The 19,431-nt window shown below is 38.0% G+C and overlaps 2 protein-coding genes across 2 annotated transcripts; one reads left to right on the top strand and one right to left on the bottom strand.

Annotated features, from left to right (window-relative positions):
- Positions 1-2,367: 2,367 nt before the first annotated feature.
- LOC105766469 (uncharacterized) lies at positions 2,368-3,208 on the bottom strand. The gene is made up of 3 exons (XM_012585948.2): positions 3,035-3,208; positions 2,881-2,928; positions 2,368-2,724 (listed from the first exon to the last, which is right to left on the bottom strand). Exons 1-3 carry the CDS (start codon positions 3,203-3,205, stop codon positions 2,602-2,604), a joined length of 342 nt encoding a protein of 113 aa, XP_012441402.2. The 5' UTR covers positions 3,206-3,208; the 3' UTR covers positions 2,368-2,601.
- A 3,594-nt stretch (positions 3,209-6,802) lies between these two features.
- Positions 6,803-15,251, top strand: LOC128041122 (uncharacterized). Its single transcript, XM_052630463.1, is given in 8 exon segments — positions 6,803-7,433; positions 7,485-7,702; positions 8,008-9,085; positions 9,175-9,660; positions 9,767-11,145; positions 11,233-11,528; positions 11,795-11,811; positions 11,899-15,251. Coding segments are annotated over 8 exon segments (7,458 nt in total).
- Positions 15,252-19,431: the final 4,180 nt, after the last annotated feature.

Raw genomic sequence — 19,431 nt, forward strand, 5'->3', positions numbered from 1 at the left:
GCATTCTAAAAGTGAAGATAACCCAAGAACTCTACCATATTCTGGGGTTACTTCCGTTTCTTCCACTTTGGTGAAGTACCACGTGAAACATTTTTCGTGGAAGATCTCTTAAAATGCAAGATGATAGTTGTTCTTGAATAAGAGTTGTTCCTAAATGATTATTTTGACTTGTTCCAAACTTGAGTTGTTCTCAATATAAAGGTTGTTCCAAAGAAGAGTTGTTACAAATGTTAAAAATCATAAAAATTAGAATAAAGAGTAAATAAAAAACAAAATTAAGTGATATATAATGCTTATAAATTTCAATTACTTTTCCTTTTTTCTTTTCTAATTTTTGGTACAAAAGAAAAGTGCAATTTACCGATAATGTTTTTTATTTTTTGCAATTCCATAAGTGTCTTTTTCTTATGAAAATTAATTTTGTCTGCTTCTTGGCTTAAAATTTGGTGTAAAATTGATAACACTAAAGGTGATTTTAGATGACGGTGATTGTAGTGTAATTAAATCTTTTATTTTACAGTTACAGTAATTAATCTCATCGCCACCACTATTTTTAACCTTATCGAAGGTAATCACATTCCCCAAAGACACTCTAAATTTGTTTATAACAATAATTATTATACAAATAATAAAAAATGGTAAAAGTACGACAAAACCTTTTATCTTATATATTGGATTGCATTTTAATTTTTTATTAAAAATAGTCCATATAAATTAATTAGATGATGAGCCAAACAGTCCTTCCATTTTGTTGTTTATATATAAGATATAATAATAAATTTAGCCTCAACCTTTATATATTTATCAACTTGACCCTTACTTTTTTATTGAAAGTAAATTAGAAAATTTTAAACTAATAAGGCTAAAGGGTCAAAAAGGCCTTAGTAATAAAATTTAAAAAAATCAATTAAACCCATTTAAATTTTTAAAGTTATTAAAAATCTTAAAAATTATAAATAAAATTTACTGAAAATTTAAAAATATATTTTTTATTAAAAAGCAACACCTACCCATTAAAATATAATGGTTAGAAGATTTTTAAAACAATTGACCCTACTCTTTTATTGAGTCAAGATTGTTATTCTTTAATAAAATTTTTAAATTTTTAAAATCTTAAAATTTTAGCTTAATTGCTTTTTTTTAAATTTGTTACAAAAACCTTTTGACCCTTTATTTAATTTTTTTAATTTACTTTCAATAAAAAAGTATGGGTCAAATTGAATAAATGTGTAAAATTTAGGACTAAATTTATTATTATACCTTATATATAAACACCAAAATGGAAGGACTGTTTTGCTCACTCATTTAACGTACCAAAACTAATTTACCAGTTTTTTAAATAGAGAAGACAAAATGAAATTTAACTCTAAAATAGTGCTTTTAACCAAAAATTCCATTAATACTGAGCGTAGCAATAAGTGATGACCAGTAAGGTAGAGAAAGGGAAATATGGTTGACTATCAAGTTTAACCAAGAAGTAAGTTGAAAGAATTTCAGAAAGAATCCTTTAAGAGTTCAAAATGCTAAAAAAATTCAAAAGTGCCAAAAATCTTCTTGCCTGTGGCAAAAGACTCCTATTTATAGTTTTTCAAAATAGGAGTTACAAAGCTAGTAATTAATGAGAGTATTAATAGATATTTTTAAGATACAATTGCATATTAATTAAGAAGTGATAGTGAGAGGTTTTACGGGTGATGGTGAATAATGAAGAAGAATTCACTATGTTTCTAAAAGGAGAGAAAAACACTCAGCATTAAAAGAAAAGGTTAAGAGGAAGCTTTTTAACTACCTTCATATCTAATCCACCAAGCCAAGCTCTCCAAAACATTCCATAAATGAAGATAACCCAAGAAATCTACCATATTCTGGGGTTACTTCCATTTCTTCTACTTTGGTGAAGTACCATGTGAAACATTTTTCCTAGAAGATCTCTTAAAATGCAAGATGATGGTTGTTTTTGAATGAGAGTTGTTCCTAAACGATTATTTTGACTTGTTCCAAAAGTGAGTTGTTCTCAATATAAAGGTTGTTCCAAATAAGAGTTGTTTTGTGGTGATGTTTTTCTTGGTAAAACTTGTTTTGAATAACAACTCTTTTGGTAAAAATAATTTTTCTAAATACAAGTTGTTCCAAACAATGGTTGTTCTAAACATAGTCATTCTTGAAACACTATTATTCTAAACAAGAGTTATTCTCAAATAACAATTATATTGGATGATAGCTGTTCGAATTAAAACTATTGTAATCACTAAATTTTGCCCGGGTTGAATTTTGGGTCGGGTCGGTCTCGTATGGGCCTAATTATCGGGCCCATTAGGATTTAATTTTAGAATTGTTTTAGCCCATTTTTAATGTTTGCTTTAAATATTAATAAAATAGTCATAATAAAATTTTGAAAAAATAAAAAATACAAAAAATAAAAATTACATTTTGGCCCCTGAACTTTTCTAAATTACATTTCAACCCCTAAACTTTCTCAAAATTACATTTCTACCCCTAAACTTTTCTAAATTTCATTTGGGCCCCTAAACTTTCTATAAATTACATTTTAGCTACATATTTTCCTAAAATTATGTTTTTGCCCCAAAAATTTTGCACACTCTACAATTCAGTCCTTTTGGGCATGACAAGACTGCCCCCAACCAGCATCCTTGCGTGCCCCGTTCTCCACGCCTGACACCCCCAATCGGTCGTCTGGCATACCTCCTCCTCCTCCGCTGCCACCTGAAAACAAAGAAGAAAGAGACAAAGTTGAAAGATTTAAAAGAAGAAAGTGAGAGGAAAGAAGAGGGTTCAAAAAATTTTTGGGAGCGAAAGCAAAAAAAAACAGCAAAATTGCAAGCAAAAAAAAACACTCCCATCCGCCGATCCCATACTCACCGCCATCGTTGCGCCACCACTACTGCGGCACAACCACCTCCGTCCCATCTAGGAGCCAATCAAGAAACGCCCAACAAGAATTTAAAAAAAAAAGATCAAAATCAACAAAAAGTAGCAGCCAAGAATCAAGTTTTGAGGAGGGAAAAGCATTTACCTTTGAATCGTCGGCCACCGAGTGCAAAGAGGAGTCGACGGCGGCAGTGGACGACGGTGGAGAAGCGGTGGCTGGGATTTGAAAGACAGAAAAAAGAAAAGGGAAGAAGAAGAAGGGAGAAAGAAAGAAAAAGAAAAAAGAAAAAAAAATAAGAAAGATAGCAGGCCACATTGTAACAGGCCAGTCAATAGGCCCAATAGCAGTGGCAGCCCAAGCAGCAGAACAGAAAAAAATAGCAGGCCTGTAGCAGGCCTTTTGCGCCAGCCCAGTAGCGCAGCCCAACGCAGGCCCAGTAGCACAGCAGTAGTCCAAGCCCGCGCCCAGCTTCAGACCAGAGACCAGCAGATCCGACCCCCTTGACCCGACCCGGATCTGGCCCATTCGAAGCAACCCAGGCCCAATTCGCAGCAGGCCTAAAAAAATCATCAAACTTCAAGCCCATAAATTTGGGCTCTTGGTAAATTCTTAATTCTTTTTTTTTAAATTTAGCCCATTTCTATGGCATTTATATTATTATGCTCATTTCATTTTGTAATTTTAAATTTAAATATTTTCATTTTTTAGAGTAGAAAAATTATTTTAACGCATAAGGCAACGAACTGGTCTAACACCGAGCCGTCGATTTCATCGCTATGTTGGGTGAATATCGATGGTTCGTGTTAAATATGGGACGCCCTTCTAAAAATAAAAATATTCAAAAATCCTTGTATTTTAATAAAAATTCTCGTGTTTTATTAGAATCCCGATTAAATATTAAATTGAATTGAGTTAACACTAATTCGATGGTTTCATCGCCATATCGGGGTGAATATCATCGATTCGTGTTAAATACGGTATTTTTAAAGAAAAATCGTGTTTCAAAAGTTTTCATGACTTCAAAATTTCTCGTGTTTCAAAATAATAATAATAAAATTTCCCGTGTTTCAAAAAATATATTCGTGTTTTTTAAAAAAATAATTTCCGTATTTCAAATTTTCGTGTTTTCAAAAATTTCTCGTGTTAAAAAATCGACCTTTCACTTTTTTCAAAAATTTCGTGTTTTCAAAATTTTATCGTGTTTACAAATTTCTTGACTATTCGCGTTTTTCAAATAATTTTCGTGTTCTCAAAAAATTTATTTTCGTGTTTCTAATATTCTCGTATTTCAAAAAAATTCCGTATTTAAAAAAAAATTCTCGTATTTCAAAAATTTTTGTGTTTCAAAAATTTTCGTGCTTTCAAGAAATTACCGTGTCTTCAAAAATTCTCGTTTTTTTAAACAAATTCGTGTTTTTTTTCAAAAAAAAAAGGGGTTGTGTTTCAAAATTCACGTGTTTCAATCGGTTCACCACTAAATATTAAATTGAACTCGTATTTTTGAAAATTAAGACAACACGCGTTTAGCGAGATACCAATTTTGGGCGTCGCGAGGGTGCTAATACCTTCCTCGCGCGTAACCGACTCCCGAACTCTAATTTTCTCTGGATTTTTACGTAGACCTAAAGTTACCCCTTTTTTTAGAAAAATTTAAAAATATTTTTTTCTCTTAAAAAGGGAATTTATTAGGTGTCCGATCACACCTAGGAAAAAAGATCGGTGGCGACTCCCTTTTTAAATAAAATCGAAACTCCGTTTTCAAATTTTCAATGATTACTTCGACTAGCGCCCATCGCCAATTTTTTTTAGGTCGCTACAGCTGGCGACTCCACTGGGGACTTTTGAGAGTTGAGTCTGGTGTTAAACGTGTGTTGTCAAAATTTTTAAAACTTCTTGTTCAATTTAATTTTTAATCGTGATCCTTGAATTTTGTTTTGAAAAATCATGCATCCGCATCCGGTTTTGAAATTAATATTTTTCTAACCTATTTTATTTTCGCGTTTTTTTCAGCTTTAAGTTTTATGGTTTTAGTTTGTTTTTTTTAGTAAAAATAAAAATAAAAAGGTTTGTGAGTTTCTCCCCACACACCGTGCACTTGCATTCTTGCATAACATGAGCTCTCTACCCGGGCTCCGTCCGTTTAAGTGGAAGTAAATGCTACGCCTTTGTGAGTTAACTCGTCCCTCCGCACAGGCTAGTGAAATACTTCCGGGTTACATATGACTTATGCTTTCGTGAGTTAACTCGTCCCTCCGCATAGGCATAAGTAAATGTAATCCCTCGAATTGAGCTTGCGAGCCCTGACGGGCGATAACCGAGGCTCCGTACTAGCCTTAGTAGGTGACAGTATGGACAATTCGAGTACCTTTTTAGAACCGAAACTACATATAGTGAACCGTATGAGCCACCCAATTAGAGCCATGCCGAACCTCTGTTTGTTTGATAGTTACCAAAATAAGAACACTGGAGAAACGCCTCTTACCTTTTATTTCTTATTTGCAAATGAATTGAGTCTGTTTAATAAATTGGGTCGGATAGATGGTCTGATGGTATGTGGGGTAGGTTTCTTGTAAAGCATGTTGGGGCAAAAAAAATGTGGGTTTGTTCCACCAAATTGCATGATTGAATAGCTTACTTTGTTAAATTTTCCACAGTCTTTATTTTTCATTTTTCTTTTGTTTATATCTGTTGTGGTCTCTAACCAAGGTTATTTGTTTTTCATCTTATTTTTCATCATGCATCGTAGACATCTCATTAGGAAGGTGTTGGTTAAATATTGGTTGCCAAAAACGGGTTTCTAATAGAGGAGTCAATTACACGAGTAACCGAGAAAAATGCTGTAGTCTGAGATTGGTCTTTGAGAACTCAAAAAGTGAAAGGAGACAGTTTGAAAGAAGGATACACCTCTGATCTTCCCGAGCGTGTGACTTTGAGTGCTCGTCAGAATGATCTTGAAGACTTGACTAGGATTTGGAAGCAGTGGGACTCAGATACTAGAAGCATCTTCACTGAAAAGTATGGGGATATAGCTCACTTGATAGCAATTGATGTGAACGAGCAGTTGATCCAAGCCATGGTTCAATTCTGGGACCCAGCCTATCATTGTTTCACTTTCAATCAGGAAGATATGACTCCGACCATAGAAGAGTATGCCGCTTTGCTTCGCATCGATAATGTGCAACTCAACAAGATATATGTGAAGGAGCCTAAACCAATGACCTTCAAGAAAAAGCTAATGAAGTTGACGGGGATGACTGATACATGGGTTGAAAAACAAATAAAGAAAAAGAATGAAGTCAGTTGTGTCCCATGGTTTTCTCTGCGGGAGTTAGTTCAGAATCATCCAGATGTGTTAAAAAGAGTGGATTTATTTGCCTTGGCCGTTTACGGACTGGTCGTCTTCCCGAAGGTTCTTGGGCATATTGAAGTTGCGGTTGTGGATTTCTTCGAAAAGCTGAGGCAAAGAGTCAACCCGGTCCCAACCATCTTGGCTGAGACTTTTAGATCTCTAAATGCTTGTAGGAGAAAAGGGGAAGGATGTTTTATCGGATGCGCTCAGTTACTGAATGTTTGGATCTTTAGCCATTTTTGAAAGGTGGAGCGCACGCCTTTCCACATGTTTTCAAAGACATTTGCCCCGTTAGAAGCACACATTGAAAAAGATTGGCAGAAGGATGTCACTGAACAACATTGGGTCTCGGTTTTTCAGAACCTCTGTGTCGAAGATATAACTTAGAGAGCACCTTGGATTCGTCCCTCTGTCTTATTATACAAGTGTGGAAACCAAGACTGGGTGCCTTTACTAGGATTATGGGGAGGAGTTGGATATGCTCCATTGTTGGTTCAAAGACAGTTCGCTTCGTGACAGTTTGTACCAATTACTGATGGATTGCACAATCGGAGTTTGCCTTTATGGGTGAAGGTTACATGAAAAAGGTTCGAGATACTGCGAATTCTTGGAGGCAAATATACCTAATGGAATTAGCTCTCTATGCTGATACTATCACTATAGACTATGACCTATGGAGGCAACGACGAGTGAAGAGTCAAGTAACCCCATCAATTGATGAAGCTTGCCAGAATCCGTTCTTAGAGAAAATCCCATCCGAGCTAGAAATTGCAAAACATGAATTTGAACGTGAAAAAGCCAATCTTTTGCGAGATATTAGTTCTCTCCAGGAGGAGAACTACCAGTTGAAGATTGATGTCGAAATTGAAAAATCCAGAACCGAAAAAGTCCAAAAAGAGGTTGAAGTTACGAGAAAGGATTTAAGGGACCTTCATTTGGAAAACAAGAAATTAAGGGGCACTATAAGAAATAGTGGATTGGGCAAAGCATCAGCAGAATGGAAGGAGGAATTAAGCAATATCAAAGGTGGGATGGAATTCTGGAAAGCCAAAGCGAAGAAAGAAGAAGAAAAAGCTGCACGTATTATGATAGAGTTGAGGAAGAAGAACGTTGAATACGAAACTGTGACTGCAGAACTAACGGCTAGTCAATCTGAGCATCAAGAGCTAAAAGGAAAAATTCGAAGTCTAGAAAGTACATTGCAAGCTCATCAGTAACATTTGGATGACCTCTTGAGAGCTTTAGAAGAGAAGAATGGTCAGCATGACAGAGACGTTTGCGCCTATGAAAGAGCCCTCCAAGAAAAGGATATGCATATTGGCAGTTTGATCAATGAAATTCGTAGGGCGGCTGCGCATGTAGTACATTTGTCAGATGAAGCGGAAGTTCTCAGTTGCCAATACCCTCCAAGCCAAAGATCAAGCATATCAGAGTTCCTGGAACGTATAAAGAAGCAAGGCGATGTGACTAAGAAGTTTGTGTAACTGTAAAACTAATATGGCAAAACTTTTTGTAATGGACTCTTTTGATAAATGAAACGCCTAAGTATGGGGCCATTTTGGAATCAACACCTATTTTTGCATATTTACGCATGATTAACATTCATTAATTATTTATTTATTCATTCATTACATGCTCATATCTCCCTAATCATTCGCTAAGGTTAAAACCATCTAATCCACAGTTACCACACTACGAGTCTGGAATCACGTCACTCCTATAGGACGCGCTTAAGAGCTAGAACTATGGATGCCGAACTCAATGAAAGGATGGAAAGGATGGAAAGAACCCAAAGAGAGTTGCAGGAGCAACTGGCCAAGTCGCAGCAAGAGGCAAGAGATTTGATGGTGAGATCTCGAGAGGAATCGCTCGAGCAAAGAGATCAAATCGCCCTGATGTCGTAGAGCCGCCTCAGTCAAGAGCTAATCAAGACCCACTTTATCCCCCGGGATTTACTCCACCTCATGTCCACGCAATGCAAAGAGGATACCCCCAAAGGGAACCTACAGGCCTGGAACAACATCCCGCTCCATCTGCTCATTTAGGACAAGGAATGTTTGTATCGAACCCTGGGGCTAATCCTTCAGATTCAATTGTTCCAGACCTAGATGATCCTGTAGAAGTAGCAAGGCTGAGAATTGATGACAATAACGCTCAGGATAAGTATAGGATCCTGGAAGAGAGGATCAAGGCAGTAAAAGGCGCTGAAGTTTTCTCTGCTTTGAGTGCCAAAAAGCTCAGTTTGGTACATAATTTGGTCCTACCCCCAAAATTTAAGGCACCTGATTTTGAGAAGTATGACGGAACAAGATGTCTAAAGGCGCATCTGATCATGTTTTGCCGAAAGATGACTGGTTATGTAAACGATGATAAATTGTTGGTGCATTGCTTTCAAGATAGTTTGGTTGGCTCAGCCCTTCGATGGTATAATCAACTCAGTAGAGAGAGAATCTGATCATGGAAGGATTTGGCTTCAGCATTTTGTGAGCAATATAGGCATGTATCAGATATGGTGCCTGATCGACTAACTTTACAAATGATGGAAAAGAAGCCGACAGAGACTTTTCGGCAATATGCACAAAGATGGAGGGATATCCCGGTTCAGGTAGAGCCTCCGTTAACTAAGACAGAGATAACGGTCCTCTTCATTAATACTCTCAAAGCGCCATTTTACGATAAACTGGTAGGAAGCGCCACAAAGGACTTTGTGGATATTGTAATATCCGGGGAACTTATCGAAAACGCCATCAAGAGTGGGAGAATGGAAGGCCCCGAGAGTTCGAAGAGGGCGGTTCCTGTAAAGAAAAAGGAGGCAGAGGCCCATATGGTTGGAACCGAGAGCCACTGTGCTCCCATTGCGTACTCCGCCCAATCACGACCTCATTACCGCCCACCTTCAAACTTCTACTTTCCTCCTCAAGGTCCTTACTACCAGCACCTCCGTCTTACCCTGTTTATGCTGTGAATAACCAAAGGCCATTCACCGTGTTCCCGCAAAACACCATGCCTTCACAAAGCCAACCCAAAAATGAACAAAGACCAGCAAGACCCAATCCTGAAAGACCTCAGTTTACTCCAATTCCTGTATCATATGAAGAGTTATACCCGAAGCTGTTGGAAAAACAATTAATTTCCCCACATTACAAGGCACCCCTGAAGCCTCCATTTCCGAAGTGGTATGATCCTAACGCTAATTGCATGTATCACGCTGGAAATCAGGGGCATTCTACAGAAAACTGCCTTGCCTTTAAAAGGAGGGTTCAAGGTCTCATCGATGCTGGTGTTCTGCGATTCGATGGTGTTAGCAATGTGACGGGAAATCCTCTTCCTAACCATACTAGTAGCAATGTAAATGCGGTGACAAATGAAGACTTGGCGAGCCAAAGTTCATGTTACCGAAGTAAGGACACCTTTGCGGAAGGTGTGGGAGATGATGATTGAAAATGGTTTGCTCTGCCCGCCTAGTAGGATTCTCAAGAAGGAAAGTAAAAAAGACCAGAGTTCCTGTGATTTTCATGGCATCAAAGGGCATGATATCCAATCTTGCAAGGAATTTAGAAAATTACTTCAGGACATGATGGATAACAAAGAGATCAAGGTCCTTGATAGTGTGGAGAGGGCCGAAGAAGGAGAAATATGTGCCTCTGATAATCAATTGATGGTTCTCCCTTATAGCGTCGATAGACCTTTGGTGATTTATTACGAGGCGAAGAAAGAAGAGGTTAGTCGAGAAGTGAAACCAAGTTTGATAATCGAAGTACCTGCTCCTTTCCCTTACAAGGACAACAAGGCAGTGCCGTGGAAGTATGATGTCAATATCGTTGTGCCTGAAGGTGAAAAGTCAAAAGTGATGAATGAAGATGTCAGCGGAGTAGGACATTTTACTCGCAGCGGAAGGTGTTATTCTCCCGAGACAGTTGAACCAAAGAAGAAGGTTGCTGGCCCGAGCCAAAAAGGAAAATCACCAATGTATGAGGTTGAGGATGATGTTGAAACACAACTTGAGCAAGAAGTTAAAAAGGCTGTGAATGAGGAGGAAGCACATGAGTTCTTAAAGTTTATCAAGCACAGTGAATATAGCGTTGTAGAACAATTAAACAAGCAGCCAGCCCGAATCTCGGTACTGTCTCTATTGTTAAACTCAGCGCCACATCGAAATGCCTTGCTAAAAGTGTTAAATCAAGCTTATGTGGCGAACAATGTATCTGTGGAAAAACTTGATAGGTGGGCAAACAATCTGAATGCAGATAATTTCATATCTTTTAGTGATGACGAAATACCGCCAAATGGTAGGGGCTCCGTAAAAGCATTGTACATCACAACCAATTGCAAAGGTTACATATTACCAAATGTGCTCATCGACAATGGATCTGCACTCAATGTTATGCCTTTGACCACGCTTTCTAGGATGCCGGTTGATATGTCCTATCTGAGGCCTTGTCATTCTGTAGTAAGGGCATTTGATGGGACACGGCGAGAAGTCATGGGAAAGATCAAAATTCCTTTAAAAGTGGGGCCATGTGTATATGATATCGAGTTCCAGGTCATGGACATCACGCCTTCATACAATTGCCTCTTAGGAAGACCTTGGATCCATTCTGCTGGGGCGGTTCCATCGTCTCTCCATCAAAAAGTAAAGTTTATCATGGATAGCCGCTTGATTATTGTCGATGGTGAAGAAGACATCGTTGCATCGATCTCTGCTGATACACCCTACATCGAAGTAAGCGAAGATGCTGTAGAATGTTCTTTTCGCTCCTTGGAATTTATTAATGCGGCATTTGTCACTGAAGGGAATAAGATCCCCATTCCCAAACTGTCAAGGAATACCAAGATGGGAATTAAGCTGACTGTGGGAAAAGGAGCTCGGGCGAGGAAAGGTTTGGGAAAATATCAACAAGGGATGGTTAGAGCTTTGAAACCAACGCACCACAAGGGTCGACACGGTTTGGGGTTCAAGTCAGATATACATCAATGAAGGAAACAATTGCAGAAAGATCAAGAAAGAAGAGTTGCAAGAGCTTCAGGCAAGGATTTAGAATGGGAGTCGTTGGCGTATCCTCCTATGTCAAGAACATTTACATCAGCAGGAGTGATGTACCCAGGGCGGGACAATCCGCAAGTCACATTATTGATTAAAAAAGGTCTCCAGAATATCAGCCTAAATGCTATTGACAATGAGAGTGATGCAATTAAGAATGCTTCAATGATACGCCCTTGTCCTCCAGGATATGTTTTGAACAACTGGACTGCTGTGGACCTCCTTGTAGTTTCTAAGTCCCCTTCAGAGTAATGCCCAATGTTAACCCTTCATTTTGTGTGTCCTTAAACAGTAGGGTTCCTTTTGTAAGAGCTTATGTTTGCTCTTTATCATTTCAATGAACATTAATGAAGATGCATTTTGTTTTATATTGTCATATTCTTTTCATTAACTTTGCGACTACTCCTTCTGTTCATATCCTCTTCTGGCATATGTCTCATATCATCTTATATCATTGTGTGTTGATTACAATACCTCAATACTCTTCTATAGCCTTTTTCCATTCACCTTTCAGGTGTTCAGATATCAATGGCATGAATAATCCCGTTATGAATCCTGAAATCAATTTTGAGAAGGTTGTTTGTTTAGGAGAATTCAAGTCGATTTAAAATGTTGAAGATTGTGTCTCGTCTCCTGACTTACTGAAAATGGTGGAACAAGAAGAGAAACAAATCCTACCCCATCAAGAATCTGTTGAGGTAGTGAACTTGGGGAGTGAAGAAGAGAAACAAGAAGTAAAGATTGGGACTTCCATTTCAGAAAACACAAGGCAAGATTTGATCGCCTTGCTCCATGAATACAAGGATGTGTTTGCCTAGTCTTATCATGATATGCCAGGATTGAACACGGATATTGTGGTCCACAAGCTCCCACTGAAACCAGAATGCAAGCCCGTTCAGCAGAAATTAAGAAGGATGAGACCGAATCTCATTAAAGATAAAGAAGAAGTCAAGAAACAATTTGACGCTGGTTTCCTACAAGTCTCAAAATATCCAGAATGGGTAGCTAATATAGTCCCAGTGCCGAAGAAAGATGGCAAGGTGCGAATGTGCGTGGATTATCGTGATCTGAATCAAGCAAGCCCTAAGGATAACTTTCCTTTACCGCACATCGACACTTTGGTGGATAATACGACAAAGCATTCTCTGTTTTCTTTCATGGATGGTTTCTCAGGATATAATCAGATAAAGATGGCTCCCGAAGACATGGAGAAAACTACATTCATAACAATGTGGGGAACCTTCTGCTACAAGGTAATGCCGTTCGGATTAAAGAATGCTGGGGCAACATATCGGAGAGCCATGGTGACGTTATTCCATGATATGATGCACAAAGAAATAGAAGTTTATGTCGATGATATGATTGCCAAATCTCGGGAAGAAAGAGAGCATGTTGGGAGTCTTAAGAAGCTGTTTGAAAGATTAAGAAAGTTCCAGTTGAAGCTTAACCCGGCCAAATATACATTTGGGGCTACCTCAGGAAAACTGCTAGGTTTCATCGTTAGTGAAAGAGGTATCGAGGTTGATCCAGATAAGATAAAAGCTATACAAGAATTGCCTCCCCCGCGTACACAAAAGGAAGTCAGAGGTTTTTTAGGAAGGTTGAATTACATTGCTCGATTCATTGCTCAACTTACCAATCAGTGTGACCCAATTTTTCGACTCCTTCGAAAACGTAATCCGGGAGAATGGAACGAGGAGTGCCAAGTGGCCTTCGACAAGGTAAAACAGTATCTATCTAATCCTCCTGTGCTAGTACCGCTGACCCCTGGAAAACCCTTAATATTGTACCTGACCGTGTTTGAAAACTCAATGGGTTGCGTACTTGGACAACATGATGAGTCGGGGAAAAGAGAGAAGGCAATTTACTACCTCAGCAAGAAGTTCACAGAATATGAGGCAAAGTACCCTTCAATTGAGAAGTTTTGTTGTGCATTGATTTGGACGGTTCGAAGGCTCAGGCAATACATGTTGTATCACACGACATGGTTAATTTCAAAACTGGACCCAATAAAGTACATGATGGAGTCACCTGCACTCTCAGGGAGAATGGCCCGATTGCAGATCCTATTGACTAAGTATGACATTGTATATGTGAGCCAAAAGTCGATAAAAGGAAGCGCAATAGCTGACTTCTTGGCAAGTCGAACAACAGAGGAATACGAGCCTTTGAGATTTGAGTTCCCAGATGAAGATTTGATGTGCATTTCAGAAAAAGAGGGCGAGTCATCAAAAGGAAAGTCATGGAAGATGAGCTTTGATGGTGCATCAAATGCATTGGGGCATGGGATAGGAGCAGTCTTAGTGTCACCTGAAGGGGATCATTACCCGCTTACTGCTAGATTGAATTTCTTCTGTACAAATAATATAGTGGAATATGAGGCTTGCATCATGGGACTTCGTGCAGCTAACAAGAGAAAAATCAAAATTTTAGAGGTACACGGGGACTCGGCATTAGTCATTTATCAAATTCGTAGAGATTGGGAAGTGAGAGATCCAAGATTAGTCAAATATCATGATCTCGTTGCAGAGCTGATCAAGGAGTTCTATAAAGTGACTTTTAACTACTTTCCACGAGAGTAGAACCAACTGGCTGATGCCCTAGCCACCTTGGCTTCGATGTTCAAGGCAAACAGAGAAAATGAGATAATGCCCATCCAAATGAGCATATATGAGACCCCCGCACACTGCTTTAGTATCGAGGATGAGTCAGATGGACGACCATGGTTCCATGATATCTTGGAGTATATCAAGAATCAAAGGTACCCCGAGCAAGCAAACGAGAATGACAAAAGAACAATCAGGAGAATGGCGATTGGATTTGTTCTTGACGGGGATATTCTATACAAAAGGGGAAAAGATCAAGTGCTCTTGAGGTGCGTGGACGCTGTTGAAGCTAGAAAGATACTTGAAGAGGTTCATGAAGGAATTTGTGGAACACATGCCAGTGGTTTCACCATGGCCAGGCAGATTATGAGACTTGGTTATTATTGACTGACGATGGAAAGGGATTGCATTGGTTACGCACGAAAGTGCCACAAATGTCAAATTTATGGCGACAAAATTCATGCAACTCCGTCGCCCCTTCATGTCATGACTTCTCCGTGGCCTTTTTCTATGTGGGGCATGGATGTTATAGGGTCAATTTCCCCGAAGGCTTCCAATGGGCATCGATTCATCTTTGTGGTTATAGACTACTTCACAAAATGGGTAGAAGCCACTTCATTTGCTAATGTGACAAAGGCTGCAGTCTGTAGGTTCTTAAAAAAAGAGATTATTTGTCGATATGGTCTGCCTGAAAGAATCATTTCAGATAATGCTTTAAATTTGAACAACAAGATAATGAAAGAAGTATGTGAGCAATTCCAGATAAAACATCATAATTCTTCGCCCTATCGCCCAAAGATGAACGAAGCAGTAGAAGCCGCTAATAAGAACATTAAGAGGATTATTGGGAAGATGACTGAGACATATAAAGACTGGCACGATAAGCTACCATTCGCTGTGTACGCATATCGCACCTCGGTACGGACGTCTACGGGGGCAACTCCTTTTTCTCTGGTCTATGGAATGGAAGCCGTTCTGCCTATCGAAGTAGAGATCCCATCCCTGCGCGTCTTGATGGAGACAAGGTTAGAGGAATCAGAGTGGGTTCGAGCTCGATATGATCAGCTAAACCTTATTGAAGGGAAATGCTTGAAGGCAAATTGTCATGGACAGATGTACCAGAAGAGAATGATTACGGCCCATGATAAAAAGGTGCGGCCAAGAGAATTTCACGAAGGAGAGCTCGTACTGAGAAAGATTCTCCCGATACAGAAGGACTTTCGAGGAAAATGGTCACCAAATTGGGAAGGACCATACGTTGTAAAGAGGGCATTCTCAGGAGGGGCTCTGATTCTCACTGAGATGGACGGGAAAGAATTACCTAATCCAGTGAACTCAGATGCTGTGAAGAAATATTATGCCTAAAAAAGAGAAAAAACAACAAAAAAACAAAAAAAAACAAAAAAAAAACAAAAAAGCAAAAAAAAGTAAAAAAAGAAGAAGAAAAATCAAGATGAAAACCCGAAAAAGGGCATCTTGATAAACAAAAAGGATTAGGATGAAAACCCGAAAGGGCGTCCTAATGAAGTGACCTCGAACTTAAGGTGCAAGATGACTTGAACAGTGAGTTGAATGACGAAGTTGCAATATTTGAAGCATTCTCAGAAGCTCGAAACCTTCTACACAAGAAACCGTGCTTGAATGGATCCAGGACAAAAAAAACGTGGAGAAGTTCATGCATTGGATATCTAGAGCATTTCTGGCCATTGAATTCGCTTTCTTTTCTTTATGACGTTTTATTTGTTAAACTTTCTTTGTCAATTTCCTTTGTTTGTTGCTTTCTTTTAAAGATGAAATGAATGTGAGGTTTTTCTTTCATGCCTACTTTGCCTTTTTTCCATGCATCTCGTGTTTGATTCATTTAAATGATAAATAGTAAGATGACATACTCTAAACAAAAGAAATGTTGAACATTACCTGGATGAGAATTTGACAAGTACAAGGGCCCGAAAGCAGGAACAATGTTCAACAAGGGGCAAGAGAGTGATATGTGGAGAAATGTGAATTACTCACAGAACTTGAGGATGAGTACAAAATTGGAGAGAAAAGTCAGGAATTGAGGAAATGAATGCGGAACCTCACGAAAATCAAAAGTGGGGCATGTGATAAACAGCCTAGGGTGCATGGCATGATCATGTAGACACGAAAGCATTTAGGACAAACACGTGCATATCATAATAACATCATACATGACATATACAGGTATCTTAGTAGAGCAGGGAATACTGAGAGAAAGTTGCACAGAATCAACGAAGAAGAAGGCTTTAGTTTCACCTGATACTTTGAAACCCTGTTTCTTTCAAGAATTATATTTTTCAATTTTTGTTTTTCAAAAATCAACTCATAATACGAGAGGTGAGTTGAGCCTTGGGTCGTACGCTGAGGTTTTTTAAATTTCTGTTTTTCAAAATCAACTCATATTGCGAGAGGTGAGTTGAGCCTCGAGTCACATCAAGGTATTTTTCAATTTCTATTTTTTTTAAAAAAATCAACTCATAATGCGAGAGGTGGGTTGAGCCTCGGGTCATGCCGAGGTATTTCTTTTAAATTTTCGTTTTTCAAAAAATCAACTCATAATACAGAGGTGAGTTGAGCCTCGGGTCATGCCGAGGTATTTCTTTCAAATTTTTGTTTTTCAAAAATCAACTCATAATGCGAGAGATGGTTTGAGCCTCGGGTCACGCTGAGGTATTTTCAATTTCTGTTTTTTCAAAAAAAAATCAACTCATAATGCTAGAAGTGAGTTGAGTCTCGGGTTACGCTGAGGTATTTTCAATATCTATTTTTCAAAGGTCAACTCACAATCTGAGAAGTGAGTTGAACTTCGGATCGCACACCAAGCTATTTTCAATTTCAGGCTTTTAAAAAGAATATAGACAAAAAATTGGACAATCGAGCAAAATTCAGTGCTTTTAAATCTTTGCTCTATCCCTGTTTCACAGAGATGAGCAAAGAGGGGCAGCTGTAATCACTGAATTTTGCCCGGGTTAAATTTTGGGCCGGGTCGGTCTCGTATGGGCCCAATTATCGGGCCCATTAGGATTTAATTTTAGAATTGTTTTAGCCCATTTTTAATGTTTGCTTTAAATATTAATAAAATAGTCATAATAAAATTTTGAAAAAATAAAAAATACAAAAAATAAAAATTACATTTTGGCCCCTGAACTTTTCTAAATTACATTTCAACCCTTAAATTTTATCAAAATTACATTTCTACCCCTAAACTTTTCTAAATTGCATTTGGGCCCCTAACTTTCTATAAATTACATTTTAGCCACATATTTTCCTAAAATTACATTTTGCCCTAAAATTTTGCACACTCTACAATTCAATTCCTTCGGGCATGACAAGATCGCCTCAAACCAAGATCCTTGCGTGCCCGTTCTCCACGCTGACACCCCTAATCGGTCGTCATGCGTGCCTCCTCCTCCTCATTGCCACCGAAAACAAGGAAGAAAGAGACAAAGTTGAAAGATTTAAAAGAAGAAAGTGAGAGGAAAGAAGAGGGTTCAAAAAAAAAATTGGGAGCGAAAGCAAAAAAACAAAAAATTTCAAGCAAAAAACACTCCCATCTGCCGATCCCATACTCACCGCCATCGTTATGCCACCACTCTCATGGCACAACCACCTCCGTCCCATCTAGGAGCCAATCAAGAAACGCCCAACAAGAATTTTAAAAAAAGATCAAAATCAACAAAAAGTAGCACTAAGAATCAAGTTTTGAGGAGGGAAAAGCATTTACCTTTGAATCGCTACCACCGAGTGCAAAGAGGAGTCGACGGCGGCGATCAGTGGACGACGGTGGAGAAGCGGTGGTGGGATTTGAAAGACGAGAAAAAGAAAAGGGAAGAAGAAGAAGGGAGAAAGAAAGAAAAAGAAAAAAGAAAAAAAAAAAAGAAAGATAGCAGGCCACATTGTAGCAGGCCAGTCAACAGGCCCAATAGCAGTGGCAGCCCAAGCAGCAGAACAGAAAAAAATAGCAGGCCTGTAGCAGGCCTTTTGCGCCAGCCCAGTAGCGCAGCCCAACGCAGGCCCAGTAGCACAGCAGTAGTCCAAGCCCGCGCCCAGCTTAAGACCAGAGACCAGCAGATCCGACCCGCTTGACCCGACCCGGATCTGGCCCATCAGAAGCAACCCAGCCCAATTCGCAGCAGGCCTAAAAAAAATCATCAAACTTCAAGCCCATAAATTTGGGCTATTGGTAAATTCTTAATTCTTTTTTTTAAATTTAGCCCATTTCTATGGCATTTATATTATTATGCTCATTTCATTTTGTAATTTTAAATTTAAATATTTTCATTTTTTAGATTAGAAAAATTATTTTAACGCATAAGGCAACGAACCGGTCTAACACCGAGCCGTCGATTTCATCGCTATGTTGGGTGAATATCGATGGCTCGTGTTAAATATGGGACGCCCTTCTAAAAATAAAAATATTCAAAAATCCTCGTATTTTAATAAAAATTCTCGTGTTTTATTAGAATCCCGATTAAATATTAAATTGAATTGAGTTAACACTAATTCGATGGTTTCATCGCCATATTGGGTGAATATCATCGATTCGTGTTAAATACGGTATTTTTAAAGAAAAATCGTGTTTCAAAAGTTTTCATGTCTTCAAAATTTCTCGTGTTTCAAAATAATAATAATAAAATTTCCCGTGTTTCAGAAAATATATTCGTGTTTTTAAAAAAAAATAATTTCCGTATTTCAAATTTTCGTGTTTTCAAAAATTTCTCGTGTTAAAAAACCGACCTTTCACTTTTTTCAAAAATTTCGTGTTTTCAAAATTTTATTGTGTTTACAAATTTCTCGACTTTTCGCGTTTTTCAAATAATTTTCGTGTTCTCAAAAAATTTATTTTCGTGTTTCTAATATTCTCGTATTTCAAAAAAATTCCGTATTTAAAAAATTCTCGTATTTCAAAAATTGTTATGTTTAGAAAAAAATTTGTTGTGTTTCAAAAATCTTCGTGTTTTCAAAAATTCCGACGAAAAAATTTTCCGTGTTTTCTAAAAATTTATGTTTTTCATAAATTTTCGTGTTCTCAAAAATTCCGATGATCAAAATTTTTTTTCGTGTTTTCTAAAAACTTCCATGTTTCAAAAATTTTCGTGTTTTCAAAAATTTTCGTGATTTCAACAATTCTCGTGTTTCATAAATTTTCGCGTTTCAAAAAAAATCGTGTTTTCAAAAAAAAATTCTCGTATTTCAAAAATTTTTGTGTTTCAAAAATTTTCATGTTTTCAAGAAATTGCCGTGTCTTCAAAAATTCTCGTGTTTTTTTAAAACAAATTCGTGTTTTTTTTTTCAAAAAAAAAGGGGTTGTGTTTCAAAATTCACGTGTTTCAATCGGTTCATGACTAAATATTAAATTGAACTCGTATTTTTGAAAATTAAGACAACACGCGTTTAGCGAGATACCAATTTTGGGCGTCGCGAGGGTGCTAATACCTTCCTCGCGCGTAACCGACTCCCGAACTCTAATTTTCTCTGGATTTTTACGTAGACCTAAAGTTACCCCTTTTTTTAGAAAAATTTAAAA

This window comes from Gossypium raimondii, chromosome 5 (assembly GCF_025698545.1).
Source record: "Gossypium raimondii isolate GPD5lz chromosome 5, ASM2569854v1, whole genome shotgun sequence".
NCBI lineage: Eukaryota > Viridiplantae > Streptophyta > Magnoliopsida > Malvales > Malvaceae > Gossypium > Gossypium raimondii.

Bases quoted from the DNA above. Each gene is read 5' to 3' on its own strand.
- LOC105766469 (XM_012585948.2), bottom strand. From the start codon at position 3,205: ATGTGGCCTGCTATCTTTCTTATTTTTTTTTCTTTTTTCTTTTTCTTT. The intron at 2,929-3,034 runs GTAAATGCTTTT...ATTGGCTCCTAG, and splicing joins CGGTGGCCGACGATTCAAAG to ATGGGACGGAGGTGGTTGTG. The intron at 2,725-2,880 runs GTGAGTATGGGA...CTTTGTTTTCAG, and splicing joins GTGGTGGCGCAACGATGGCG to GTGGCAGCGGAGGAGGAGGA.